Source organism: Narcine bancroftii, chromosome 5 (genome assembly GCF_036971445.1).
Source record: "Narcine bancroftii isolate sNarBan1 chromosome 5, sNarBan1.hap1, whole genome shotgun sequence".
NCBI classification, from domain to species: Eukaryota; Metazoa; Chordata; class Chondrichthyes; order Torpediniformes; family Narcinidae; genus Narcine; species Narcine bancroftii.
The window spans coordinates 144,013,669-144,037,133 of NC_091473.1; the positions used below are offsets into that span (position 1 = coordinate 144,013,669).

Sequence of the window (23,465 nt, forward strand, 5' to 3'; positions counted from 1 at the left end):
TGATGGAGAGAAGTTGTTCCCATTGGCAAAGGGATCATAACATGATGGCGATGGGTGAGCATGCATTTAAGGCAACAAAGGAGAGGTGTGTGACTGGGACAGGCTGCAGAAGTAGTGGTGCAAGTGGATAATTAAGAGGCTTTTAGACAGACCAGTGGTTTTCAGTCTTTTCAATCCAATCACATCCCACTTTAAATAATCCCTATGCCATCAGTGCTCTGTGATTAGTAAGGGATGGCTTAAGGTGGGATGTGGGTGGGAAGGGAAGGTTGAGAATCACTGCTCTAGATCCAATTGTTACTGAAATATGTTGCTTGAGGAAATTTGTCATTGGACCATTTCCTATGGAGATCTGAAAACGTGCACATAACGAGTCAATTAGGGACGATTAAAACAATGGTTTTCAAACTTTTTCTTTCCACCCACATAGCACCTTAAGCAATCCCTTACCAATCACAGAGCACCTATGGCATAAGGATTACATAAAGTGGGATGTGAGTGGTAAGTAAAAGGTTGCAAACCACTGGTTTAGACTGTTGTGGAGTAGGTTTACACAGACCGAACAACATTGTGGGCTGAAAGGTTTGCACTGCACTGCAATGTTCTACATTCTAATTATAAAGCTCAGGGTCTATGATTTTTTTAAAAACTACTTTCTCAACCTGCCAGAACATTTTCAATAAAATATGCCCAAGATTCCCCCAGAACTCCCTGGTGCCATCTCCTTTCTATCACTTCTTTCCAACAAACAAATGTTGCTCAGGGAATCGATATGGGCCAAAAATAATAACTTGTGAGTTGTACTTAAATGTCCTAAAGCACCTCTTATTTTTTTAAAAAAGCAGATTAACATTGAAGCTCTTGGTATTGGTCAAAGGTTGGTTTTCAGAGTGCCTTAAAGGAGGGGAAAGAAACTAGAAGAGGTGTCAGAAGGGAATTTAACAGTGTATGATTTAGCAAAGGCCTCGAAAATGGTCATTTGCAATTGTAGAGTTATGCAGCACGGAAACAGGATATTTGGTTCAATTCATCAATGAGCTAGTCCCATCTGCCTCCATTTGTCCTAAATCCCTCTTAACCTTCCCTGTTCAAATGTCATCTAAATGTTATAAATGTATCCTGCTTGGCAGCTTCCACCGGCAACTTGTCCGTATACCCACCTCTTTGGATCCGGCGCTGTCTATAAGGGGTTTGTACATTCTCCTTGTGACTACGTGGGTTTTCCCCGGGTGATCCGGTTTCTTCCTTGCCCACCCCACCTCCCCCCCAAAAAATTTAACAGGGTTGTAGGTTAATTTGGGTGTAATTGGGCGGCACTGGTTTAAATGCCTGGAATGGTTTAAATGGCTTCTACTGTGCCGGAAATGAAAAAAATAATTAATTAAAGATCCTTTGAAAATCTTTCCCCTTTTGCCTTCTTGCATTCGACCCCCAGCCCCTGCGGAAAACACTACAACTATTCACCTTATTGATGCCCCCCTCTACGCTGTTGTTGTATTGTTGCCCTTAAAATGCTTCGGGTTTTAAAAAAATTTTCATGTGCCATGCCCTCACACACCATTCCATCCGGAGCTTTCTTCTGCAAGGAGGGACTGAGGGGAAAAGCAGCGTTCCGGGGGAGGTGAAGCACGAGCATCTGAGGACACTGCGGTTGAAGCAAAAACACTGCTGGAGAAACTCAGCAGGTCAAACCGTGTCCTTTATCGAGCTAAGAGAAACATTTTGAGCTTGAGTCCTTCATCAAGCCATCTTCGTTCAGAGGGAGGCTGAAGAAGCCCATGATGGTGGACCAAGGTCTAGGAGGTGACCGTTGGGGAGGGGAATGCATCACCTAGACCATCTACACTGATATAGACTAATTGGGTTCAATGCCGTGGAATGTAATTGTTTTGTAATCTCCTCACCACTTGAGGAGCACATCAGGACTCTCATTATTCACTGTGGATTGTTGCCTTATATGAGCATTCCCATGTCCTAACCATCCAAAGTATGCTGGTTCGAAAAAAAAAATTACTTTCATGAAAACCAGCTCACATACCTCAGCTGCATGGATTTGGTTAAAGTAATCTGAAGTATTTTGAGATATATTACTGAAGTCTTGGCAACAGAATTGCTTTTTTTGGCATCCTGTTCTGCTCTTGTGTCTGTGGAAAGAGTTCCCCTTTCTTAAACAGAGCTTGGGTTTGTAAGGCATGCGCAAACCACAAAGGAAGAGACCTGAAGGACAACAGGCACCCAAGTTCCTATTAATCTCTGGGTGAAACGTAGCACTCTTGGCTACCCCCAGTTCGGCACTAAAAGGAAGCCTCAGATGGACATTGGAGTTAGCACTGGTCATCGGGACGCAAATGCTGGCGGAACTCAGCTGGACTCACATCGTCCATTGGAGGGAAAGGTTTATTACTGACATTTTGGGCCTGAGCCCTTCCTCAGGGTATGAGTTTCTGTGAGGTCCGAAATATCAATTATATATCTTTACTTCCTATGGGCGCTGCCAGATCTGTTTTGTTTTCCCCTCATCCCTTGACAAAGGGTTCAGGCCCGAATTGTCATTTATATATCTTTACCTCCTGTGGACCCTGCAAGGACCGGCCGAGTTCCACCAGCATTTCTGTGCTTTTACTACAATTACAGCGTCTGCAGACTCTCCTGTTTCACTCCACAAAGATTAAGCAAAATAATGCCAAATGAATCCAATTAGAACTAGAATTTTAAAAAATCCATCAATAGAATGAGGAGAAGAAATACATTTAATTGAGGAAATCTGTTTTAAAAATGTCAGTTTTGGATACAACACCTATTTGAGAATCATAAAAAATCCCTGTTACAGAACCAGGATTCAAATCTGGCGCTGTCTGAAAGGAGTTTGTACGTTCTCCCTGTGTGTGCGTGGGTTTTCCCCAGGGGGGGTTCCAGTTTCCTCCCACCCTTCAAAACGTTAGGGGTTGGTACGTTAATTGGTGTATTTGAGCGTCACGGCCTCGCAGGCCGGAAGGGCCTGTTTACTGTGACGTATCTCTCAAATAAAATCAAATTTATGTAAAAATCTGCCTTGTTGGTGGAACTGATGGCTGAACGGCCTGCTTCGTGCTCTTATTTCTAACATCCCCATTTTATGCTTTCAGGCAGTGTCTTCAAGCTGCTGGTCCGTTCTGAAGACCAAGAGGCAGCAGATGAAGGTAAGAGCACCCACCCTTGGGCCCCATCTCCCGACCTGCACCTCACTGTCCTTCCATCTCTGCGGATGTGCCTCAGGCCATGAATGCCTGCTGAACCCCCCCCCCCAAAAGAGTTTGGCAGTCCACCTCGTAATGAGTAAGAGAGTCTACTCTCTTAAGTACGGTGTGCAGATGTACAGATACCACTTGTATGCATTGAATCACCAGTGTGTCATGAGACAAAAAAAAGAGGTCATAAATATGGAAGCATCAATAAATAAATCAGCTGTAGTGTAGGCCTCCACCCCATACTCCGCCTGTCTACCTTTCCATTGTAGAGGGGAGGGGGGAATCTAGGGAGATACTTCCATCATACCACAATCGAGAACAGCCAAGGAAAAGTGACAGCCCAGGGGATGTGGCAAATCCTCGAACCTTATTTATCAGCTACTTTCTTTTCCATCTTATCCTTTGTTCCTGTTGGTCTGGGTGTGGTGTGCGAATGTGGATGTCCAATCGTGTCTTGATGCGTTTCTGCCCCTAAACGGATTAGTAGGTATAGAAGGGCCCCCTGAGCTAAGAATCTACTTGAAAGGAATTAAGGAGCAGGGACGATTCCCTTACCTATGTTGGACATGTCCTGTATGTGAGGTGTGGAGGGGGGGATAAATGACTTGAACTCGGCAGTTAATTTTGAATGTGGCTATAATTATATTGGTAAATGTTTGAATATGGAAATAGTTTGAGTTTGAAAAATTGTAAATAAAATATTTTTTTAAAATTCTATGATGTACACTGATCACCCCTTGCATGGCCTTTCTGTGCTGAAGATATCAGCTTCATAGCATCAAGGCGTTCATGAAGAAGGCGTTGCTTCTACTTTCTAAGGAGATTTAGCATTTGGTTGAAAATTGACTTGCTACTGGTGTATTGTGAGAAGTCTACTGCCCTGGCTTGGAAACTCGAGGGCTCATGAATGCAGAAGGCTAATGAAGATGGCATACCTTGGCGTCCATCTCGGGCTTCGACCTCCTGTCCATGTGAGGCGCTGCCCTGAGAGGGCTGTCAACATCGCCCTGGTCCTCCTGGTCACAGCCTCTTCATTTCTGCTCCCTCAGACAAATTGTACAGCCACCTGAAGTCCCACACCTCTAAGTTGAAGAACACTTTTTAATTTAAACAGCTGAAACCTCTCCGAACTCTGCTAACCGTAAACTCTTAGATCCACCGAAGAAATCTGTCTGCACTTCTGAAAGGTCACTTCTTTATCATGCACTCACTGCAACAGTGATTTTATTTTTAAGCTCTCCTATGATATTGATTATGTCTTTTCCTGTTTTCCATTGACATTTTTACAATTGCAGTTGGTGCTTCTGTTTGGCCCATGTACATGACAATAAAGTCACATTGAACACTTATCTTTAAATGTGGCAGTACAAAAATCTGGTGTACGAGTGAGGAGGTAACCCCTGAGCTGAGCCCTCAATGAAGAACACTGTTGTCGAAGGGTGTATGGTGAGGGGAACTGCAGGATACGGTTTGGACAACACGGTTGGCGTACCGGTTAGCACAACGCTGTTACCATGCCAGCAATCGGGACTGGGCTTTGAATCCAGCACTGTCTATAAGAAGTCTGTACGTTCTCCCCGTGTCTGTGTGGGTTTCCCCCTGTGGGTTCCGGTTTCCTCCCACCGTTCAAATCGTACCAGGGATGCGCGTCAATTGGGCAGCATGGGATAATGGGCTGGAAGAGCCTGTAAGGTCTAAATTAATAAGAAAACATAATGAGCATCGCTCTCCTGCATGGTCCAAAGCTCTTAACTGCAACATGGAATTGTTTCTGCCCACTTAAGGACTCTTCATGAAAATTTGGCAACCATCGGAGCTCAATTATAGTGTGGACCATCATACCTTGTCACCCTACCTTCCCTGTCTGCCCCTCATTTGGCAGAGGGCATCAAGGGAAAAGTCAAGGAAAGAAAACAGCCTGAGCATTGGCTGCCATAAACCCCTGATATATGTTTCATACCTTTATTGGGAATGTCCTGAGTGTTATGTGTAATTGTGATTGGTTGAGTATTGGAGGGTATGGAAGGGGGGGGGCAGGGGGAAGGAGGGGGGAAAAGCTTGAACTCTACAGGAAATTTAATATAAAATTGACAATTGATATTGTTAATATTAACATTGACAATGTCGATAACTGAGTTTGTTTGGAAAATCATTAAATAAAATGTTTCAAAAGAAAAAGACTCTTCAATTTATAGCAAGATGTACTGTGCTAGAGGAACTTAGCAAGTCAAACAGCATCAGTGGGTGAGAAAGGATGGTCGACCTGGCTCCTTATTTAAGAAAGGACGTGCTGGCATTGAAGAGGGATCTGAGAAGAATGATTCCTGGAATGAAGGGATTAGCATATGAGGAACATTTGACGGCTCTTGGACTGGACTCCCTGGAGTTCAGAACAATGGTTGGGGGGCGGGGGGTGGGGGAGAAACGTTATAGAAGCATTTTGAATGTTGAGAGGCCTGGACGGAGTAGATGTGGCAAAGTTGTTTCCCGTGGAAGGGAAGTCAAGCACAAGAGGGCACGTCTTCAGGATTGAAGGTCCCCCATTTGTAACAGAGATGCGGAGGAATTTCTTTATCCAGAGACTGGTGAATCTGGAATTTGCTGCCTTGGGCGGGTGTGGGTGTATTTAAGGTAGGGATGGATAGGTACCTGAATAGTCAGGGTATCAAGGGTTATGGGGAAAAAGCAGGGGAGTGGAGCTGAGAGGGAGAATGGATCAGCTCATGATAGGCCAAATGGCCTACTTCTGCTCCTATATCTTATTGTCTTATGGAAACCCTTCATTGAGACTGGGAAAGGTATAGGGAAGCCCAGGCAAAGAGGGCAGGTTGGGAGGTTCTCCCCTCATTGTCGGTCCTGCGAGGGAGGTTATGTCTGAATGTTGAAGCTGAGAGGTGCAGACCCAATGGAGATTCTGAGCTCTCTGATCATCTTCCTTTTATTGTGCTGTCGGCTAACAAGCATGTTATTTCAGCGGCTCTAAATATAAATAAACCATGTGCTCTGCGACCGAAAAACAATTTGCTTTGAATCCTTAGGTTTTGGCACGTGGCTCTTCAGCTATTTTTGGCACCCTGCACACAATTCCTGCCTGCACTTAACTATCTGTTCTCTCTCTCAGGAAATCTGCTTGTATACGCCTCCCAGTTTAGAGGTGGGGGGGGGGGGAAAGGTTGCATTCCTGAGCAAAAAAAAAATGGCCTGCCTTGCGATTTTTCCACAGTGCGTGCGTTGGAAAATGCGAGTGCTAATTTATTTACTAATTTTCACATAAATCCAACGAGAGTGAATTTTATCCCATAGCTCTGAATGATAGTAAAATGGGGGTTGTCTGTATTTACGACATCAAACATCGTTATAAATCAAAGCTAGAACTAAGTCCTGCCTGATCTATTAGTTGGTGAAATAGTTGCCACAGTGGAGGCAATGCTGCTAAATAGAACCTGACTGTAACAATGTACAATGACGGAAATGCATGGAAACATCACTAGATGTGAAGAAACTGAATGGTTTTCTTTTTGTAAATAATTTATTGTAAATAAAGTCAATTTTGGGTTTTTTTTAAAAGTTGGAGTAATAATAACAACTTGGAGATAAATTAGTAAAGTTTATTATTATCTGATTGTACAAGTACAACCTGATGAAAAAGTGTTCTCCGGTCCTCAGTGCAAAGCACACAGACACGCAACCAGACATAACACACACACACTAGACAAGCAATACATATGCAGGGCAAATATACATATAAATAAGTAGATGGATAAATATTGTTTAGTCAATGTTAGTCCCAGATGGTTAATGTGAGCTGTTCCAAATTACATTTGCATGGCTTCATTTGTTATTCCACCTAACCTGCACACTTTCTCTTCTGGCAGAGTGACCTTATGACCTGGAGACGCACACAAGACTGCAGGGGCTGGAATCTGAAGCCAAGCACACTCTGCCCGAGGAACTCAGCCATCAGTCAGAGAAAAAGAACAGTCGACGTCTTGAGCTGAAACCCCCTTCACGACATAAAGGGACTTGATAAAGAGTTTCAGCTTAACACCTCGGCCGTTCATTTTTCTCCCTCTGATGCTGCATGACCTGGTGAGTTCCTTCAGCAGAACGTGCTTCGGCTCTGTCCTGATTGGGATACATCAACGTGGGTGGCCTTAATATAAAAAAGAAGGATTGATCAGTGATTTTTAAGGTGCTTCAATGATCGAAGGGATGATTTGATTAAAATATTCAGGGTTCGAAGGGGAACTGCTGGAGGTGGAAGAAAGTGCCTCTTGTGGTTTGGATCATAAAATCTAGCAGCAGGAGTAGGCCCATCGAGTCTGCTCCGCCATTCTAATCGTGAGCTGATCCGTCCTCCCCCACTCAGCCCCACACCTCGGCTTTCTCCCCGTTACCCTTGATGCCCTCACTTGTCAATCTCTGCCTTAAATACACAACCAACTTCCACTGCGCCCTGTGGCAGCAAGTTCCATAGATTCACAACCCTCTGGCTAAAATCCTGAAATTGAGCCCTTTTGTCCTAGACTCCCGACCATGGGAAACATGGCGTCACTAGGGTTGGTGTCACCCAGTGCGGTAACTCATGGTGTCACCACCCCCCCCCCCCCACCCACCATGGACCTCCTCCCATACCAGACCATACAGAATCTTTAGTAATGTTTTTTATACTAATATTACGCGTAAATCATAATTCCCATAGATCAATGAATGTAACAGCAATAGTAGTGAGATAAACAACCACCACAGTGGTTCCCAACCTTTTACTTTCCACTCACATACCACTTCAAGTATTCCCTAGGCCATAAGTGTTCTGTGATTAATAAGGGATTGCCTAAGGTGGGATGTGGGTGGAAAGTAAAAGGTTGGGAACCACTGTTTTAATCATTCCAAATTGACTCGTTATGTGCAGGGTTTCATAACTCCAAAGGAAATGGGCCAAGGACAATTTTTCTCAAGCAAAGTATTTCAGTAATAATTGGGTCCAGAGCAGTGATTCTCGACCTTCCCTTCCCAGTCACATCCCACCTTAAGCAATCCCTTACTAATCACAGAGCACTTATGGCACAGGGAATACTTAGAGTGGTACGTCAGTGGAAAGTAAAAGGTTGAGAACCACTGAACTAGCAGAATTAAAATTACACCTTTAAATTGCCATATCATACGCTCAGGCTAAATGTATTTACAGAGTTTCATGGGGTTAAAGAGAAAAGTCGGCATGAAAACAAAAGAATTTGAAATAAAAGCGTTTAAGAACTAGATCAAAGTTTTGTTGATTTTAAACTTTATTGATATATGAGAACCTTCTTTTCCTTTAATTACTATTTTGTTCTCAAAAAAGTTATTGATCGAGGTTCACAAATACTATTGACCACAATATTGTAGGTAAAACAACAGAAATTTGACAAAAGCAGCGACTATTAAAACATCAGCAACAACAGAAACAACAGCGCTTGCTTAACCACGTGATGCGAAGTGACATTGCAATTGGGTCCTAACGACGGGTCTGACTGGAATGCATTAGAAGGTTCAATAAGTAAATTAGCATCGAGTTTTAGCCTTGTAGGTATTGATACTTGTAAGCTGGGCTTATGAAAAATGTTTTTTTTGTTATAACTAACTACAGGGATATTTTTACAAAAAATAATAAATTTCTGCTGAAACACACAAAAATGTTATAGATAGTCATTTTGGTGTCGCCCCCTCTGATGGTGTCACCCAGTGTGGTCTGTGGCACCTCCCGCACTCCTCTAATGATGCCAGTGTTGCCACATCTATTCTGTCCAGACCATTCAGCATTCAAAATACCTCTATGAGGTACCCCCTCATCCTCCTGTACTCCCAACGAGTCTCAGATGACAGAGGCATTGTCTAAATATTTGTATCCCATCTGTTATGTCCGAGAACGTTTCCACAGGCAGAGTGGTAGAAACTTGCAGCTTTAAAAAGTGTGATTTGCAGACGACCATGATGTTCCACATTTCCCCCTGGATATTCATTGAGGGTGAATCCGCTAGGATTGTTCCATAGGTATGTAATCCCACGTCAACCATGCGGACACCTTAAGCAATCATCAGCTCCTCATCTTTGATTTAGAAGAGTACCCCATAAAAATCCTGAACGTAATGAGGTTTGCTTAAACATTGACAATATCTTCACCAATACCCGAGACAATAGGGCAGCTCTGCCAGTGTACTCGTGCCTCAAGAATCAGTTAAGGACATTGGAATGAGGGACTTCAGTTACATGGAGGATTAATGTTAAATTTTAACTGTGATGGTTTTCACTGGGTCAGAGAATATTAGGGGAAAATGTAACAGAGATACTCCAAACTATGAGAGGTTGCAAGTGGCAGGAGGCCGGTATCAAGACGAGAGATAATAAGCAAAAGAATCAGAGGGGAGGTGAGAAACTCTCCTGTGGAGAATTGAAGTGATCTGAGAAGATTTATAGTAAACCACCAGTGAGGAATTAAGTAAAAATGAGAGAGAAAACAGCAGGGGATTGGGACTAATCAAAAAGAATCCAAGTCCCAGAGCGGATCTGTGTTCCCATTGACTTGACTGACTATGAGGGCGTTTTGCAAAGTGAGGTTTCTAGCATCAGCTGCGAAACTTTTTAATGCACAGGAATGAGGAAGGGAGCAAACATGGCCAGATCCATATGGCTCCAACCTCCCTTCCATTGCAGGAGGCACTGCCTCAAGAAGGCAGCCAACATCATGAAGGACCCCCATCTCCCCAGTCACAGCCTCTTCTCACTGCTATCTTCAGGCAGAATGAACAGAAGCCTAAAATCCAGCACCTCTGGGTTCAAGAACAGTTTTTTTCCAACCGATACCAGGCTCTTGAACCGCCTGTTGGTTCACTAATGATGAACTATCTACACCATTGCAAAGTTTATTTTGTTGCACTGGGATGACTGAATATTTATTATTTATCTTTTCGATGTATTATCTCTTTAATTCAATTTTAATTTCTATTAAATGTCTTTTTATCAAGTATAGTGAAACACCTGTTACCAGATTCAAGCAACTGGCAAAAATATCGCCGAAAATAAATAGGTAAAAAATATGGAAGTTTAAAATGGACACTGTTAGTTCACCAATCCACACAACATGCAGTCTCAAGCAACCAAAAAGTTCACTTATCAGGCATCCACCAATCCCCATGGGTGCCAGATACCAGGGGTTTTACTGTACCTGTTTAGCTGCAGCAAGTCAGAATTTCGGTACATGTGTAAACAATACAATGTGTATGACAATAAACTCATTATTGGGTGAGAAGAGTGTGGCATGAGCCAGGCTGTTTGTCCGATAAAACCTGTGCTTACTTTCCTTTTCTTCCTTTGGCAGGTGCCCAATGGATTCATGGCACATTTTTACTCTGTCTGCGAGCACATCAGCCCAGTCTTGGCGTGGGGTTTCTTAGGACCTAAGAACTCCCTCTACGATTTGTGCTGTTTCTTTAAGGTATGTTCTGAATATCTAACATAGAGTGGCCATTCTCAACCGCTTTTTTGTCGGCTATGCCCCCCACCCACCCCAAGACTCTGCTCAAAGTTTCCGGGCCCTATTCCCTGTGAAGCAGACAAGTGTTGGTTTCTTCCGTACTTCCACCGACTACATAAAAACCATAAAATCTATTTATATTGCATGAAGTGAAAGAAAATAATGCTTTATTTAAGTGTGCTGTGAGCCTGAAGGACATTAAAATGCCCTTAGAGTCCCCGGTAAGAATGCTTGGTATTAAGAGGTGGTTCTCAACCTTTTTTCCCCCCACTCTCACGCCACCTTAAGTAATCCCTTACTAACCACAGAGCACCTATGGCAGGAGCAACTAGGGTCACCACCAGCACTCAAGAGCCAAGGCTCTTTACAGAAGGTAACGAGTGAGACTGGTGTTCAAGAAGAACCATTCGTCTAGGCACCTGGATGTCTTCTACAGGCCTAAGTTCAGTTGTGGCATTTCAACTTGGTTAACTAAAGGAAGAAGTTTGGAATAAAATAATGGTAATATTTACCATGAAGTGACTAAGGTGTCATCAGAAATCTCATCTGGTTCACAAATGTCCTTCAGGGAATGATATCATCTGGTCTGGGCTATTAGTGATTCCAGGCCTCAGCTGGCCTGCCAATGTATGGATTGTGACTACAGACTTAAGAGAGGCTACTGTTACCTGCTCTATTAAATAACACAGGGCAACAAATGTTTTCAAAAGGTTTTTTTCCTGGAGAAAAATTAGGGATTATAATAGGCAACTTCAAGCTGAACATAAAGATTTGCTGTATCACGTAGGCAGATAGAGAAACATTAATTTAACTTTTATTGAATTTAGAATGTTTAATCGCATAATGACGCTGACACTTTGCATTACTTCAACTGACCTAAAAACGTTTTGCCACTGATTTTCACTTGTGCTCAGCATCTGATGCCTCTCATGTCAGTGTCCAGCACCGATGGATTCCAGTTGCCCTGATATCACTTTTTCGTGGTCGCAGTGTCCTGGAGAAACATTTCACCATGTTCGTCACTGACTGCACCAAGATCAGCAGGGAAGAGGTCCAAGGGCGAATGCAGAAAATGAATTTTCAATGACATGTTGCGCTTAATGCTTTTGTTTGCGTGAAACGCTGGCAATCAGCTGGATGTAGTTATATCTATGGGTTATATTTAAATAACACAAATAACAAAAAACAACAAATGTTTTCAAAAGGTTAAACGGGCACAGGGAAAGCAGCGGCGGTCCGGGCAGAGGGTAGGCGGCGGCAGCCCCAATCCAGGCAAGAGCGAACGGGAGGTGGCGGCCCCGGCCTCGGTCGAGTGAGGCAGGCGGAGGCCCCGGTCTGGGCAGAAAGTAGTAGGCGGCGGCCCCGGTCCGGGCACAGGGAAAGCAGCGGCGGCCTCAGCCCTGGTCCGGGCAGTATGGTCCGACCTAGGAGGGGAGGCAGGCCCCTCCAGCCCGGGTAAGAAACCTGCATAGGAGAAGGCCACTCCGATATAAAACCTACGACCCAAGGAGCGGCTATGTCGATGTTAAGTCTGAGGATTTCATGTGTGATGAGGGCAGACCGACGTTCAGGTCGGTGTCTGTCGGCCTTGTCTAGCATGGTTCTGATGTTCCAGCATGCTAGCTTGAGTTTGAGAGCATCCTTTGAGGGGGAGGACGTGGACCTGTCCACGGGCCTGCGCAAAGGAGCTTATAGGTGGAGTGCAGTGTGCGCAGTACTGGCCCCACCCTTTACACCCATGGTTCGTGTGCCGTGGCCAAGCTTCAAGCCAAAGCCCAGGAACAGTAAAGCCCCCAGAAAGAGGTTCAATGTTGGAAACCTGCATTCAGACGAAGTGAGAAGAAACTTCCAGGCAAACCTCAAAGCAAAGCTCGAGGATGCAATCCGCCTCACGGACTCGTCCCCTGAAACCCTCTGGGATCAGCTGAAGACTACCATACTGCAATCCACTGAAGAGGTACTGGGCTTCTCCTCCAGGAAAAACAAGGACTGGTTCGACGAAAACAGCCAGGAAATCCAGAAGCTGCTGGCAAAGAAGTGAGAGGCCCACCAGGCTCACCTTACAAAGCCGTCCTGGCCAGAGAAGAAACAAGCCTTCCGTCGTGCATGCAGCCATCTTCAGCGCAAACTCCGGGAGATCCAAAATGAGTGGTGGACTAGCCTTGCCAAACGAACCCAGCTCAGCGCGGACATTGGCGACTTCAGGGGTTTTTACGAGGCTCTAAAGGCTGTGTACGGCCCCTCACCCCAAGTCCAAAGCCCGCTGCACAGCTCAGACGCAAAGTCCTCCTCAGCGACAAGATCTCCATCCTCAACCAATGGTCAGAACACTTCCAATCTCTTTTCAGTGCCAACCGCTCAGTCCAAGATTCCGCCCTGCTCCAGCTCCCTCAACAGCCCCTAAGGCTAGAGCTAGATGAGGTCCTCACCCGGGAAGAGACATATAAGGCAATTGAACAACTGAAAAGTGGCAAAGCAGCAGGTATGGATGGAATCCCCCTAGAGGTCTGGAAGGCTGGCGGCAAAACTCTGCATGCCAAACTGCATGAGTTTTTCAAGCTTTGTTGGGAGCAAGGAAAACTGCCTCAGGACCTTCGTGATGCCATCATCATCACCCTGTAGAAAAACAAAGGCGAGAAATCAGACTGCTCAAACTACAGGGGAATCACGCTGCTCTCCATTGCAGGCAAAATCTTCGCTAGGATTGTACTAAATAGAATAATACCTAGTGTCGCCAAGAATATTCTCCCAGAATCACAGTGCAGCTTTCGCGCAAACAGAGGTACTACTGACATGGTCTTTGCCCTCAGACAGCTCCAAGAAAAGTGCAGAGAACAAAACAAAGGACTCTACGTCACCTTTGTTGACCTCACCAAAGCCTTCGACACCGTGAGAAGGAAAGGGCTTTGGCAAATACTAGAGCGCCTCGGATGCCCCCCAAAGTTCCTCAACATGGTTATCCAACTGCATGAAAACCAACAAGGTCGGGTCAGATACAGCAATGAGCTCTCTGAACCCTTCTCCATTAACAATGGCATGAAGCAAGGCTGCGTTCTCGCACCAACCCTCTTTTCAATCTTCTTTAGCATGATGCTGAACCAAACCATGAAAGATCTCAACAATGAAGATGCTGTTTACATCCGGTACCGCACAGATGGCAGTCCCTTCAATCTGAGGCCCCTGCAAGCTCACACCAAGACACAAGAGCAACTTGTCCGTGAACTACTCTTTGCAGACGATGCTGCTTTAGTTGCCCATTCAGAGCCAGCTCTTCAGCACTTGACGTCCTGTTTTGCGGAAACTGCCAAAATGTTTGGCCTGGAAGTCAACCTGAAGAAAACTGAGGTCCTCCATCAGCCAGCTCCCCACCATGACTACCAGCCCCCCCACATCTCCATCGGGCACACAAAACTCAAAAAGGTCAACCAGTTTACCTATCTCGGCTGCACCATTTCATCGGATGCAAGGATCGACAACGAGATAGACAACAGATTCGCGAAGGCAAATAGCGCCTTTGGAAGACTACACAAAAGAGTCTGGAAAAACAACCAACTGAAAAACCTCACAAAGATAAGCGTATACAGAGCCGTTGTCATACCCACACTCCTGTTCGGCTCCGAATCATGGGTCCTCTACCGGCATCACCTATGGCTCCTAGAACGCTTCCACCAGCGTTGTCTCCACTCCATCCTCAACATTCATTGGAGCGACTTCATCCCTAACATTGAAGTACTCGAGATGGCAGAGGCCGACAGCATCGAATCCACGCTGTTGAAGATCCAACTGCGCTGGGTAGGTCACGTCTCCAGAATGGAGGACCATTGCCTTCCCAAGATCATGTTATATGGCGAGCTCTCCACTGGCCATCGTATCAGAGGTGCACCAAAGAAGAGGTACAAGGACTGCCTAAAGAAATCTCTTGGTGCCTGCCCCATTGACCACCGCCAGTGGGCTGATATCGCCTCAAACCGTGCATCTTGGCGCCTCACAGTTCGGCGGGCAGCAATCTCCTTTGAAGAAGACCGCAGAGCCCACCTCACTGACAAAAGACAAAGGAGGAAAAACCCAACACCCAACCCCAACCAACAAATTTTCCGCTGCAACCGTGTCTGCCTGTCCCGCATCGGACTTGTCAGCCACAAACGAGCCTGCAGCTGACGTGGACATTTACCCCTCCTAAATCTTCGTCCGCGAAGCCAAGCCAAAGAATTTAAATAACAGTACGTAATAGGACATTTTTAAGATGATTTTCGTGATCAGCAGCCCAAAATCCATAAATTACACCCAAAAGTGTTCAGGAAGCAAAATCTTCATTGTCCAGTGTAATCTATTGACTATTTGACTAGGATGGCACATTCTGTTCATAAAGTCATGAAAGGGATTCCTTTTATCTCATGGAAAATTACAGCACAAAACAGGCCCTTCAGCCCACGATGTTGTGCTGACTGATGTCAACCTGCTCCCCAACAATCGGTATTTTTTATTCCCTTCTGTTAATCGATTTTTTCTTACATCCATATGCATTCCAGGCACCCACCACTCTGTGTAAAATAAAAACTTACCTCCAAATATCTCCCCAAAACAAAGGCAGAGCTTTGCAAAGTTTCAATTCGTTATGTACGGAGCACATCTGGAGAATTGCGTGGGCTCCTTCCCTGAGGTATATATGATCCGCAGATTGAGTGTAGTGCTGAGTTACATAATTTCAGGAATACGTGAATGAAATGTAACAGCAGTTCAAAAAACTAGAGAGAGAAAACATGAGTTGGAGGGCATAATAAAATGGGAGCTGGGACACTCTGGAGAGAAATGTACCAGTGGGGAAATGGAATTCTACTCTGCAGAAATGCAGACTCATCGAGATCTGAAGACCATAGGCTATAGGAGCAGAAGTAGGCCATTTGGCACATCAAGTACCCCCCCTGTTCCATCATGAGCTGATCCATTCTCCCACTCAGCCCCACTCCCCTGCCTTCTCCTCATAACTTTTGATACCCTGACTAATCTGACACCCAACAATCTCTCCTTTAAATACACCCAATGACCTGGCCTCCACAGCCACCCGTGCTAGCAAATTCCAGAGGTTCACCGCTCTCCCTGCTAAAGAACTTCCTCCGCATCTCCGTTGTAAATGGGAGACCTTCAATCCTGAAGTTGTGCCCTCTTGTCCTCGACTCCCTACCATGGGAAACAACTTTGCACCATCTGCCTTGCCAAGGCCTTTCAACATTCAAAATGCTTCTATGAGATCCCCCCCTCATTCTTCTGAACTCCAAGGAGTACAGTCCAAAAACTGTCAAATATTCCTCATAAGCTAATCCAGGAAATCATTCGGTGTGAATCTCCTCTGAACCGTTTGTGTGAATCTTCTCCAATGCCAGCATATTCGTTCTTAAATAAGGAGCCCAAAATGGTATCCCAGACTCACCCATGCCTTATAAAGCCTCAACACCACATCCCTGCTCTTACATCCTCTTCCACCAGGTATCAACGACAACATTACATTTGCTTTCTTCACCACTGACTCAACCTGCATTTAATCTTTGGGGTATCCTGCCCAAGGAACCCCCACGTCCCATTGTACCTCTGAATTTTGAATTTTATCCCCATCCAAATATCAGTCTGTCCTTTTATTCCTTTACCAAAGTGCATGATGGTACAGTTTCCAACAATGTATTTAATTTGCCTCTTTGCTCATTCTCCTATGTAAGTCTCTGCAGCCTTTCTGTTTCCTCCGCACTACCTGCCCCTCCACCCATCTTTATATCTTCTTTGGCTTGGCTTCGCGGACGAAGATTTATGGAGAGGGTAAAAAGTCCACGTCAGCTGCAGGCTCGTTTGTGGCTGACAAGTCCAATGCGGGACAGGCAGACACGATTGCAGCGGTTGCAGGGGAAAATTGGTTGGTTGGGGTTGGGTGTTGGGTTTTTCGTCCTTTGTCTTTTGTCAGTGAGGTGGGCTCTGCGGTCTTCTTCAAAGGAGGTTGCTGCCTGTCAAACTGTGAGGCGCCAAGATGCACGGTTTGAGGCGATATCAGCCCACTGGCGGTGGTCAATGGGGCAGGCACCAAGAGATTTCTTTAGGCAGTCCTTGTACCTCTTCTTTGGTGCACCTCTGATACGATGGCCAGTGGAGAGCTCGCCATATAACATGATCTTGGGAAGGCAATGGTCCTCCATTCTGGAGACGTGACCTACCCAGCGCAGTTGGATCTTCAACAGCGTGGATTCGATGCTGTCGGCCTCTGCCATCTCGAGTACTTCGATGTTAGGGATGAAGTCGCTCCAATGAATGTTGAGGATGGAGTGGAGACAACGCTGGTGGAAGCGTTCTAGGAGCCGTAGGTGATGCCGGTAGAGGACCCATGATTCGGAGCCGAACAGGAGTGTGGGTATGACAACGGCTCTGTATACGCTTATCTTTGTGAGGTTTTTCAGTTGGTTGTTTTTCCAGACTCTTTTGTGTAGTCTTCCAAAGGCGCTATTTGCCTTGGCGAGTCTGTTGTCTATCTCATTGTCGATCCTTGCATCTGTGGGACCAAGGTAAACTGCCTCAGGATCTTCGTGATGCCACCATCATCACCCTGTACAAAAACAAAGGCGAGAAATCAGACTGCTCAAACTACAGGGGAATCACGTTGCTCTCCATTGCAGGCAAAATCTTCGCTAGGATTCTACTAAATAGAATAATACCTAGCGTCGCCGAGAATATTCTCCCAGAATCACAGTGCGGCTTTCGCGCAAACAGAGGAACTACTGACATGGTCTTTGCCCTCAGACAGCTCCAAGAAAAGTGCAGAGAACAAAACAAAGGACTCTACATCACCTTTGTTGACCTCACCAAAGCCTTCGACACCATGAGCAGGAAAGGGCTTTGGCAAATACTAGAGCGCATCGGATGTCCCCCAAAGTTCCTCAACATGATTATCCAACTGCACGAAAACCAACAAGGTCGGGTCAGATACAGCAATGAGCTCTCTGAACATCTTTATATCATGTGCAAACTTAACCACAAAGCAATCCAAATCATTAATGTAAAAAGAAGTGGCCCCAACACCGACCCCTGTGAAACATTGCTGGTAGCCAGTAGCCCACCCAGAATAGGATCCCTTTATTCCCACTCTCCATTTCCTGCCAGTGCTCTACCCACGTTAGTATCTTTCCTGTAATTCCATGGGCTCTCATCTTGATAAACAGCCCCTTGTCAAAGGCCTTTTGAAAGTCCAAATATACCAACATCCATTTCCTTCATTGGGCAATGAAAGGATAAGCAAGGTAGGAGGCTACATTCAACCCAGTGGTTCTCAACCTTTTTCTTTCCACTCACATCCCTCTTTAAGTAATCCCTATGCCATCGGTGCTCTGTGATTGGTAAGGAATGGCTTAAGGTGGGATGTGGGTGGGAAGGGAAGATGGAGAATCACTGCTCTAGACCCAATTGTTACTGAAATATTTTGCTTGAGAAAAATTGTCATTAGCCCATTTCCTTTGGAGTTCTGAAACCGTGCACATAACGAGTCAATGAGGTACGATCAAAACAGTGATTTTCAAAAATTTTCTTTCCACCCACATCCCACCTTAAGCCATCCCTTACTTAAGAGCACCAATGGCATAGGGATTACTTAAAGTGGGATGTGAGTGAAAAGAAAAGGGTTGAGAACCACTGGTCTAACTGAATGATGCAGTGGGTTCACAATGACCTACTGCCCTTCTTGTTGTAAGGTACCTTCCCCTGTAGGTTTTGAAATGCATTGATATCGACTTCATCGTGTCAAACCAACCACCCTGATTGAAGGAGGAACATTAGCAGACGATACAGGGCCTACTTGCTCTACTTTAAAAAGCATCATGGGACCTTCAGAATAAGTAGAACAGAACCTAGAACGTTACAGCACAATACAGGCCCTTCAGCCCACAATGTTGTGCTGACAAACAATCTAACCCTTTCCTACCTCATACCCACACTCTCCATTTTTCTTCCATCTATAACTCTGTCGAGGTATTTTGAAGGTTCTGATTATTACCAGCCTCCACCACCACCCCTGGCAATGCATTCTAGGCAGGAAGGGAATGTAATTAATGATGCGAGTTGTAGGTCGAATTCAATCAGAATAAAGATATAATCTTGTTATACTGGCAAGGTTTTAAAAGACATTTAATTATGTTTTAAGGAGCAAGTTCTCTTCTTCCTGAAGGACATCTTTGATTTTGAAAAGGTGAGGTACACCAGCACCGAGTGTCTTGCCGAGGACGTCTTGCACCTGATTCAGCGCCGCACTGAGCTCCTCTTGGCCTACCTTGGAACAGATAACCCAAGACAGCGGAATGGGTATGTCGGGCTGCCGAGCAGAGCCTTGGAAGTGCAGATGCAGTAAGCCAGGGCCTTGAACCAACCCTGTGTAAAGGTTATCATGCGACGGGTCTCATGCAGAGGTTGTCTCTGAACTGGGTATCCCGAGCCTTGGTACAACTGCCCTTTGAAGTTGTAACCACTGAGTCAAATTTCTTTACATTTTAGTTTCTTTTGCCACGTTTGTATTTTTTTTAGGTTGATGCGAGAAAAAAAATGTGGCTTTAAAACCTCATCGCACAGACTTGAAGAGCTCATCAGGCCTGTCGGTGCAGTACTGCTGCTGTGTTGGAGCCACTACCTATTTGAATGTTTACCGTGGTAAATTGAAGGCCCCTGTCTGCCCTTTCAGGTGTACATAAAAGAGCTGGTGAGAATACTTTGAAGAACGGAGAGAAGTCCCTCAACATCCCCTGTCACTGCCAACAAGAAAGAGATCACCTTGTCATTTCCCTCACGGTGAGATCCTTCTGTACGCAAATTGGCCAATGCACCTCTTCCATTACAACACGACAGAAGTACTTCAGCAGCCAGCAGTGTTCCTTGGAATATCCTGCGGTTGTAAGCAAAAAGCCTTCCTTTCCACTGCTAAGTAATTGAAAAATCAGTGTGCCAAGGACTGTTGGTGTCAATAACTTGGTTATCGGTAATTTGGGGGCTGAATTGAGCTCCGTGCCTTTACTCTGACTCAAGATTCTTTTAGTCATGTAATAAAACAGAAAATGTAATGTTACGCAAAATTTCCTTTCGTCTGCTGAAAGGCAGAAAAAGAGTTGCCATTCGTGTTGCCCGGCGCCCCTTATAATAAGAGAAGGACTCTTCAGAGTCACTGCTTGTCCGCGGATTCGCCTCCTACGCTTGTGCAGCCGCACAGGCCCCTGTCCAATCTGTTAGTGATTCCCTGGGACATTCCTTGCTTGACTCCGTGCGTACATTTTCGGGCCTGTGCATTAGGACTGTGAGCGCTGTCAGGAATGTATCATGCGGAGCGATACAGTGGTAACATTTCCGTGGGGTGAGTAAAACAAATTTGTCATCGTCCTGTGACAGGGAAGTCCAAAAGGAGTGCCCACCCTGGGCCAAAGATGACGGGGACATGTTGCCCGGTGCCTAGAATTCAGTATAGACTCAGGGAGGTTTCCAAAGGAATGTATCCAGGATTTTTATAAACTCCTCATGTTGCTTCATGAGGCCAAATTGGATCCGTTGACCACTTGGAAATCCAGTTGCAATTAGGACAGTCATTGTATTTGGCCTCATGGTATTACTACAATCGTAGGACCTGCAATAAACTTTGCATACTTTTAGATAGTCTGCCATGCTGTTCTTTGCTGGTTGTTGGTTTGACCTCTGGGAATACCTGTCGGGTTGCCACCTCTCACCAAACCTGATTCCAGAGTGACCATCTTTCTGGAAGTTGCATGTTCTCCCTGTGGCTGCCTGGTTTTCTCTGAGTGCCTCAGCATCGTGGTGGCCATTTGGCCCATCTAGCCTATGCCAGCTCTCAAGAGCCTTCCCACCAGTCCCATTTCCCCACTTATTTGTATTTCAGCTGCTGTCCTGAGAGAGCGAGATTTACAGAGGGAGTCAATTTGTAAGGGGCAGTGGGGGCAAGGTTGGTTTTCGAGTTGGCTTGAGTTGTCTTTAACGCCCTCTGCACCTTGGGTCGCGACCTTCCTCAGATTTGGATGTATGGGGCACAATTTCCAAAACTCCAGTCAAGGCAAAACTTGGAATCAGTGTAAGAAGGAAAAAGTAATAGAACACGAGAGGGGGCCCTTCGGCCCAACTTATCCATGCTGACCAAGTCGTCGGTCTGAGATAGCCCCATTTGCCTGCACTTGGCCCATATGCCTCTAAACCTTTCCTACCTGTACAACTGGCTTTAAAATATCTTCATTGTACAGGCCTTGTAGCACTTCGTACGGCAGCTCACTTCATATGCCCACCCACACTCTGTGAAGAGTATATGACAAGCTGACACAGCATCAAATCATAAAATGTGACGTTTTGTAACTTAACTGGGAGAAAAAGAAAAGGCAAATAAACTTCAGGGCAGCATTCTGAAAGGGTACTGAATGATCTGCAGATGTATGTGCAAGTAGCAGGACAGGTCGAGAGAGTGGTTTAAAAAACCACATGCATCCTAGGTTTCATAAAACAGAACAAGTGCCAAGAAAGTGGTTGCTGTCATTGGTTGGGAGATGGAGTTCAAGAGCCGTGAGGTGACATTGCAGGTCTATAAAATTCTGGCTATACCGCTCTGGAGTATTGCTTTCAGTTCTGGTTGTCACGTTACAGGAAGGATTTAAATTTAATTTAAATTTGACATTGCGCTGACCGTGCCGACGTGGATGGTTCCAAGTGGGTGTGGAGGAGATTTAGCAGGACTTTGCCTGAATTGGAGAACATGCTAGATGAAGCAAGGTTGACAAAGGTTGGCTTGTCTCTTTGGAGTAGACTTAATAGTGTAAGATTCTGAGGGGTATAGATACTGTGGACAGACAGCACGTTTTATCCTGCGGCAACAATAGCAAGTACCAGAGGGCATGAGCTTAAGGTGTGTGGAGGAACGTTCAGGGGTGATGCCGAAGGTAATTATTTTTACACAGAGGGTGGTGAGTGCCGGAAATGCATTGCCGGGAGTGGTGGTGGAGGCTGGTACAATAGGGATATTTCAAAAGACTCTTAGATAAGCACATGGGCGTAAGAAAAATAGAGGGCTATGGGTGTGAGGTAGGGGAAGGGTTAGATTGTTTTGGAGTAGGCTTACCTAGATCAGCACAACTTTGTGGGCTGAAGGGCCTGTACTGTGCTGTAATGTTCTATGTTCTAAAGTCACAGTGACCTTTATAAACCTCTGGCTCAGCTACAAATCAAATGTTGTGCCCAGTTTCCACTGGCCTCTATATGTTACTTTTGCAGATCAGTCTGTTGGTGGTGTCTTCCTCCTTGGGTACTGAAATACCCCCCACTTGATTGGCCATATAATGCCTTGAAGGTGGAAAGAGATAAATGTGGGGAGAAAATTGCACAAGGTACGGAATGAAGAGATTGTCTGAATTGGTTGCCCTTCGGGGAGCTGGTGTAGGATGACTGGCCTTTGTGACAATTCCATCATTCCGTAGGGTGGGAAGGTGAGAGTGTCAGGATCATGTGGGCCAAATGGCCTGACTTCCTGCAGTAGGTTCGAGTGTGTCACTGTGGTAGTGGCAGGCACGAACGTAGACTGAGGTGGCAGTGGGCAGCTGCACCTTTGGTTCCACCCACCCACTGGCTTTCACCCTGACCACCAGAGTGGTACCCTGGCAGGGAGGGGATACTCCCCGTTATTGAACCCGCCCATTCCTCAGGCAGGCCAATTCCAGAGCATCCAGGAAGCTCCCACTGTTGAAATGGACCCTTGGGTACCTCACTCCTCTGATCAGACAGAGAGGTGGTAACCCTATTAAACTCAGTGCTATCCAGCAACGGTTTCTGTGTTTGGTATTGCCTGCTTTTTATGGTCCATACTGTGACTGTGTATGTAATGATATATCTATCAATAGCTCTAAAATATATTATATATGTAGACAATCTCACCTTGAAGTGCACACAGATTTTTTTTAGCAGGTACTTGAATTTTGTGTTTACCAGTCTTAACCACGATGGATTTATCATGGTGAATTCTGAACAAAAAACACTTGTATTTCAGTGACGTTTACTGACTAATTAAAGCTGCCTTTTAGATGTTGAATCTGTAAAAGCTCTAGTCATATCCCGTGCATTTTATTTTCAAGCCGTCCTGTCCCTAAACATTAACACAAGCTCCTCTTACTTGTGACTGGCTTTATCAGTGAGCACTGAGGGTTGAAGAGCACCTTCACCAAGTAAAGGACTTTAAAAACAAATTGCTTCCCGTTGTTTTATTGGCGAGTGGTGTGTATTTTTCAACGTGATTTCAAATTCAGCAACTTGGTCAAATGCCCCAATCCTGAGCAGTTTACACACAGAGAGACTGAGGGTCTCCCTCAGCAACAGGGGGCAGGAGGAATACTTACTGGGCATGGGCGTGTGTGTGGGGGGGGGGGGGGGGGTGAGTTCAGATCTATGAAGAGTTTTGATGGAGCAGGGAAAGAGATAACACTCCTGCTGGAGAAATGATCAATTACATAGCAGATGCCGATTTAAGATAATCAGTGAAAGAGCCCAGTACCAGATGTCCCTCAGGTCTCTCTCACCTTAAATCCATGACCTTTCATTTTAGATGCACCCACCCTGCCCCTGGCTTTCAACATTGTCAGGAGAAATGTTGCAGCCTTTCTAGCCTCTCCTTGTAATTCAGATGTACTATTCCCAAGAACATTCTCGTGAATCTTTTCTGCACTCTCTCCAACTTT

The 23,465-nt window shown here is 45.3% G+C and overlaps 1 protein-coding gene across 1 annotated transcript in view; it reads left to right on the forward strand.

The window, feature by feature from the left end:
- The window catches only part of miga1 (mitoguardin 1), a 149,317-nt gene extending 126,341 nt beyond the window's left edge, over window positions 1-22,976 (forward strand). The window contains exons 17-19 of the mRNA XM_069942388.1: window positions 3,126-3,179; window positions 10,582-10,698; window positions 18,908-22,976. Coding sequence (XP_069798489.1) covers window positions 3,126-3,179; window positions 10,582-10,698; window positions 18,908-19,111 — 375 coding nt within the window. The 3' untranslated portion in view covers window positions 19,112-22,976. The remainder of the gene's footprint in view (window positions 1-3,125; window positions 3,180-10,581; window positions 10,699-18,907) is intronic.
- The last annotated feature ends 489 nt before the right edge of the window (window positions 22,977-23,465 follow it).